Source organism: Capsicum annuum, chromosome 2 (genome assembly GCF_002878395.1).
Source record: "Capsicum annuum cultivar UCD-10X-F1 chromosome 2, UCD10Xv1.1, whole genome shotgun sequence".
Taxonomy (NCBI): domain Eukaryota; kingdom Viridiplantae; phylum Streptophyta; class Magnoliopsida; order Solanales; family Solanaceae; genus Capsicum; species Capsicum annuum.
Genome location: NC_061112.1, coordinates 143,563,582 through 143,570,140, shown reverse-complemented (window position 1 = coordinate 143,570,140; position 6,559 = coordinate 143,563,582). Strand labels below are relative to the sequence as shown.

Here is a 6,559-nt window from a genome sequence, read left to right as displayed (position 1 = left end):
TTCAATTTTTAAAAATATATAAAAAGGTAAATTAGATTTTTAATATATATATATATATATATATATAAACGTTTGAAAATTTGGGACCCTCAAATTAGAAAGAAAAATTAACGGACTAAATTAATTTGTGCTAGTCGGGTGTTTTTGGACTGATTTTGATTCGTTCGATCTTTTGACCGGACGATTTTGAAGAGATTACCCTTAAAAATAATAATAGAAACAAAATAGGAAAAATAAAAATGTATGCATATAAGGATAAATATGTGAAAGGTTGGTTTAAAATAACTTTTTTTTTATTCTATCGGATGGTTCGAATTTAATTTAAAGAGAAGGAACAAAGAGAAAAATAAATACATAAATAAGAGATATTTAAATAAATAAAAAATAAATTATATATCTACATTTACAAAAATAACTAAAAATTTCAAAATTTCTCGAATTCAAAATAAATCGACGGATCAGGTTAAATTTCGTTTGTTAAGGCGAAATGGTAAAGCGAACATATAAATTATACTAAATTCGGACTGATATCCAGGCTCTTGGCTGAAATCCATACAATAAGAGTTGGCTTAGGGTGAAATAAAAATAAAATTAGATTATTATCAGCCCAAATATTCTTTTTCTACTGAAAATTAAATTTATCAATGCTTTCTGCTACCCTAAAATTATTTTTAGTTTTAATGTAAATAAATTACAAACGTAATTTTTAAGGTGTCCAATTTAATATCTTTTTTTTTTGTGATTTAATATTAACAATATATATATGTGTGTAAAAATAAGAATGTAATAAAATATACGTAAAAATCAAGAATATAAAAAGTATATGTACATTTTAAAATATATTTTATGTAGTAAAGATATACATATTTGGTCACAATATTACCCTCAAAAAATAAAGTTACAAAGGACGCGAATGTGACTATCAAAGATATATATTTTGTGATTTTGATGTCAAAATATTTAATTATCTTTTATTAAAGTAATTTTATAAATAAAAATAAATTCTCTTTTTATTAAAATTTGTAGAAATAGAAACAAAAATGTGAATCTTATTTTTATTTAATTTTTTTAAAAATTATTTAGGGCCAAGAAGCATCGGAAAAGTAATTAGAGGAAAAAGGGCGAGTCAAAATTGGGTGTCAACAGTTGCCCCTGGGGGACCGAAGATTTGTGTGAAAATCTTTGGGCACTCATGTTGACGTAACCAATTTTGTCTTGGGCAAAACAAAATATTTGAAAGATTATGGCCGGCCTTTGATTTTTGAGCTGCCTACATATCTCGGGCTTCACGAGAAATTAGGTCATTTGTAGTTCGAATTGTAGCAAAGTTTGATGAATCTCAAAATTTGTCCAATATAGAATTATGGTGACACTGGTTCCTTCGAGGATGATATAAACTCTCAGCATGAATGAAATGGATATGGGTGTAAGTCCAAAATAGGCTGTTAGCAGTAGCTGGGGATGAGGAGACGTTTTATAGTGATATCTACTGAGGATCTTGAGAGAAAAGAAGATAACGATTTTTCAAAAATTGCCCCAGTGTTGTATTAATATGGCATTGGGCAACGACAAAGGAAATTATCAAAATAAAAACTTGAGTTGAGTCGAGTTGAGTTTCTTTGCCGGAATCCTTGACATAGCTAGGGATGTTTGACATTCTGCTAGCTTGCCCCAGTTTGCTGCTAAGAGGGTAATTCCATGTTGTACTGCATGGTCCTGCAAAACAGGTAAAAGGGTGAAAAGTACCTGTTGTTAGAAAGTTGCAAATTAAAATTGTAATGTAAAGAGTAGAGTTTAGATATTCAAACTAGTATTGTCTCCATTTTTGGAGGCCTCCGACTGGCTGAGCAATAACTGAAATGTAGATAGCCTCCGTCGGTTGAGCAGCTGCTTGAATGTAAATAGCCTCTGTCGGCTGAAATGTAAATAGCCTCCATAGACTGAAATATAAATAGCCTCCGTCGACTGAAATGTAAATAGCCTCCATCGATTGAAATGTAAATAGCCTTCATCGTCTGAAATGTAAATTGTTTCCATTAGCTAAATGTAAATGTAAATAGCCTCCGTAAACTAAAATATAAATAGCCTCCGTCGGCTGAAATGTAAATAGCCTCCATCGATTGAAATGTAAATAGCCTTCATCGTCTGAAATGTAAATTGTTTCCATTAGATGAAATGTAAATAGACTCTGATGGAGGGAAATTTGCCCAAAGGTAGACTGCCTCGTATTTGTAAAGGCAGCCCTTAGTCTGAACGAGATAACGATATTGCTGCTAGAACTTGATGTTGTTGTGATGGTGACTTTCTTGCGCGCTTGCTATGGTGTGGGCCTCTGATTGGCAGGCTGTACTTTGTTTACTAAAATGCGATTCTCTGGTATGGAGGAGTGTTGCTTTGCTTATATACATTCTTTGATTTGTGGTGGGGCGTCCCCCTTGCTGGTGCATAACTTTCGATATGGCGGAGAGTTGTATTGCTCATTCGCATACTTCGATATGGCAGAGGATCGCTTTGCTTGCTTATGTACAGTCTTCGAAATGTGGAACTCGACTTTGTTTGCTTATATACAGTCCTCGGAATGCGGAAGCTCGACTTTGTTTGCTTATGTACAGTCCTTTGGAATGTGGAAGCTTGACTTTGTTTGCTTATATACAGTCCTTGCCCTGCGGAATCTCGACTTTATTGAATTTAGACGACACTCTCCGATTTGCGGATTTTGTTGGGAGAAGTAAATTGCCTAATTTTCCTATGAGGATCCTATTTTCTTAGTTTCTGACCCGGGTCTTCAAAACGTTCCTGCAAAAGAATTCGAATAAAACTCTTAGAATTTGTGAGGATTAGTATAAATATATGTAAAGAGAACAAAAGAAAGGGAAGAATATTTGGCTCTTGTCATGGTGGTAAGCTGCATGATGCCCCTGATCCTATCCCAAAGCTTGACTTGACGTAGCCTTCCAATTCCTGTTTTCCTACGCTCAAAGAAAAATTCTTAGTTGGGAGAGGGTGTTGATTTGTGTCAACTTGGGGATTCTGGCTTTGTTTTTGGAATCCTCTAACACTTCTTCGGTTGCTCAATCACTCCAAAATCCGAAGTCTCAGTAGGTGGGAAAGTTGGGAAGTATAGTGAAAATACATATATGTATATATGCGTTCGCAAATATATTACGTATATATTAAGTATATATAGTAATCCTTTGTCATTTTTAGATTATGACATGTTTCGCAATCCGTTGGCCTCAGCTCCTCGTTATGATTCTCGCGGCTTTATTCTTCGGATGGAACTCCTCTGACTTTGTCGATGCTATGACGACTCTGGTGGTAAGATCGCTTATATTCTGGGGCTACACTATAAATGACAGGGGATTTTCCTAAAGGTAAGACCGAACCTTTTAAGTTGCCTACGTATCCAAGTGGAATCAGGTCTGTAGGTAGTTCGAGGGTGGAGAATGAAGTATGAAATACAACGACCGAGTCTGACTCAGACTGCCTACGTATCCAAGTGGAATCAGGTCATGACATAGTTCAATACAACAAGAAAAGTAAAATATACAGTGCAGTGACCGAGCCTGACTTAGGCTGCCTACCTATCCTATGTGGAATTAGGTCAGGCCGTAGTTCAGTACAATAAAAAGGTAAAAATATGAAGGGACCGAATCCGATGTGGATTGCCTACGTATCTTACCGTGGAAAGTCAGGTCGAGCGTAGTTCTAAATATATGAAAGGATGATGTTTTTGGGTTTTCTAAGGGAACCAAACCCTATATGTGTTGCCTACGTATCCCACCGTGGGAAGTCAGGCTAATACATAGTTCTGTTACATTAGATAAAAATGCAAAAAGTACAAAGAAGCAACTAGTCCTAATGTCTTCAAATGTAGTACTTCTTGATGGCATCTGAGTTGATCAGCTTTGTGCTTATTATGCCGTCCATTTCTACGAGGATTACTGTTCCTCTTTAGAGTAATCAGTGAACTATGTAAGACCTTGCCAATTTGGCATAAATTTTCCTTTGGCTTCACCTTGGTGAGAGAATATCTTCTTCAATACTAATTGTCCCGGTGTGAATCGACGAGGCTTGACTTTCTTATTGAACACCTTGATCATTCTATTTTGATAGAGTTGACCATGACAGTCTGCATCCAATCTCTTCTCGTCAATGATCATCAACTGCTCGATCCTGCTACAAATCCATTTAGCGTTTTCTAGACCAACCTCCTGAATGACACTTAATGAATGTATCTCTACTTCTGTAGGTTCCGACCCATAAACCAATATGTAGGGAGTTGCCCCAGTAGAAGTTCTGATTGTGGTTGATATCCAAGTAAAGCATATGACAACTTCTCATGCCATTCCCTATTATCGTCCACTATTTTCCTCAAGATCCTCTTGATATTCTTGTTTGCAGCTTCAACCACTCAATTTATTTACGGTAGATAAGCCATGGAATTTTGATGAGAGATCTTAAACCTTTCACAAATCTCTCTCATCAGGTCACTATTAAGATTGGCTCCATTATCTGTTATGATTGACTCTGGAATTCCAAATCGACAGACTAAGTTGTTGCGAACAAAATCTGGTACCACCTTCTTTGTTAAGGCCTTATGTGTTGAGGCCTCAAACCACTTTGTGAAGTAATCAATAGCGACCAAGATAAAACGATGTCCATTGGATGCAGGAGGCTCTATGGGCCCAATAACATCCATGCCCTAAGCAGCAAACGGTCAAGGAGAACCCATCACATTGAGTTCGTTTGGCAGAACTCGTATAAAGTCTCCATGAACTTGACATTGGTGACACTTCTGCACGAATCGAATGCTATCCCTCTCCGTGGTCATCCAAAAGTATCCAGCTCTTAAAATCTTCTTCGCAAGCATGAAACTATTTATGTGGGGTCCACAGGTTCCTGCATGTATCTCCTCTAAGTTCCTGCATGTATCTCCTCTAACAATCTCGTAGCCTCCGTGGCATCGACACATCGTAGAAATCCTAGGTCTGGAGTCCTCCTATATAGGATTTCCCTATTGAGAAAGAAGTAATTGGCCATCTTTCTCAAGTCCTCTTCTGCTTACCAGTAGCGCTTTCTGGATATTCCCCTACTTCGAGCAATCTCTTGATATCGTAGTACCATGGCTTTTCATCTGGCTCTTCATCTATATGAACACAGTATGCATGTTGATCGTGTATCTTTATCTTGATGGTATAGATGTAATTCTTCTCTGGATGCTGGATCATAGAGGATATCATCGCCAAGGCATCGATGAACTCATTTTGAATTCGAGGGACATGCTTGAATTCAATCTTTGTAAACCTTTTACTCAGCTCCTTAACGCATTGTATGTAAGGAAAGATTTTGACATTCTTGGTTGTCCACTTTCCTTGTACCTGATGGATCAACAAATTTGAGTCTCTTATCACCAACAACTCTTTGATATCCATGTCTACTGTCATCCTAAGTCCGAGAATGCAAGCCTTATATTTTGCCATGTTATTCATGCAACAAAACCTAATCTTTGCCAAGATTGGGTAGTGTTGACCTATTTTTGAAACTAGAACTGCCCCAATTTTGACACCCTTAAAGTTCGTTGCTCCATCGAAGAACATTTTTCATCCATCATATGACTCTGAGATGTCTTCTCCTGTGAACAACACCTCTTTATCGGGAAAGTAGGTATTGAGTAGCCTGTAATCTTGATCCACTGGATTTTCTACGAGGTGATCGGCCAATGCTTGTCCTTTGATGGTTTTTTGTGTCACGTACGCAATGTCAAACTCATTCAACAAAATCTGCCATTTTGCCAATTTTCCAGTAGGCATTGGCTTCTGAAAGATGTACTTGAGTAGATCCATCCTTGAAATCAAGTATATGGTATACGCGGAAAGGTAGTGCCTTAACTTCTAAGCGACCCAAGTTAATGCGCACCAAGTTCGCTCCAACAATGTATACCTTGCTTCATACGATGTGAACTTTTTACTTAGGTAGTAAATGACTTGCTCTTTCCTCCCTGCATCATCATGTTGCCCTAACACACATCCAAAGTCATTATCTATAACAGATAGATATAACAACAACAGCTTTCCTATTTCTGGTGGAACCAATACTGGTGGGTTGGACAAATACTCCTTGATTTTGTTAAAAGCCTTCTGACATTCTTCAGTCCATCTGGTGGTGGCTTCTTTCTTCAACAACTTGAATATTGGTTACAACTTATTGTGGACTGAGCTATGAATCGACTAATGTAATTGAGTCTTCCTAAGAAGCTCATTACGTCCTTTTTGGTCTTAGGAGGTGGTAAGTCTTGGATTACTTTTATCTTTGATGGGTCCAACTCTGTACCTCCCTTACTAACAATGAATCCCAATAACTTTCCTACGGGAACTCCAAAGGTGCATTTAGCTGGATTCAACTTTAGGTCATACCTTCACAGACTTTTAAAGAACTTTCGTAAATTATCCAAATGGTCCGAACTCCTTTTAGATTTGATGACGACATCATCCACGTACACTTCAATTTCTTTGTGAATCATATCGTGAAAAAGAGTAGTCATGGCCCTCATGTACGT

The 6,559-nt window shown here is 37.1% G+C and overlaps 2 protein-coding genes across 2 annotated transcripts; both read right to left on the bottom strand.

Annotated features, from left to right (window-relative positions):
* Positions 1 to 3,971: 3,971 nt before the first annotated feature.
* Positions 3,972 to 4,702, bottom strand: LOC107858326. Its single transcript, XM_047407854.1, has 2 exons — positions 4,467 to 4,702; positions 3,972 to 4,299 (listed from the first exon to the last, which is right to left on the bottom strand). Exons 1-2 carry the CDS (start codon positions 4,700 to 4,702, stop codon positions 3,972 to 3,974), a joined length of 564 nt encoding a protein of 187 aa, XP_047263810.1.
* A 346-nt stretch (positions 4,703 to 5,048) lies between these two features.
* LOC107858325 (uncharacterized protein Mb2253c-like) lies at positions 5,049 to 5,483 on the bottom strand. The gene has a single exon (XM_016702992.1). The coding sequence runs from the start codon at positions 5,481 to 5,483 to the stop codon at positions 5,049 to 5,051; it is 435 nt and encodes a 144-aa protein (XP_016558478.1).
* Between the last annotated feature and the right edge of the window lie 1,076 nt (positions 5,484 to 6,559).

Bases quoted from the DNA above. Each gene is read 5' to 3' on its own strand.
- LOC107858326 (XM_047407854.1), bottom strand. From the start codon at position 4,702: ATGGATGTTATTGGGCCCATAGAGCCTCCTGCATCCAATGGACATCGT. The intron at 4,300-4,466 runs GTTTAAGATCTC...AACCACAATCAG, and splicing joins ATGAGAGAGATTTGTGAAAG to AACTTCTACTGGGGCAACTC.
- LOC107858325 (XM_016702992.1), bottom strand. From the start codon at position 5,483: ATGGCAAAATATAAGGCTTGCATTCTCGGACTTAGGATGACAGTAGAC.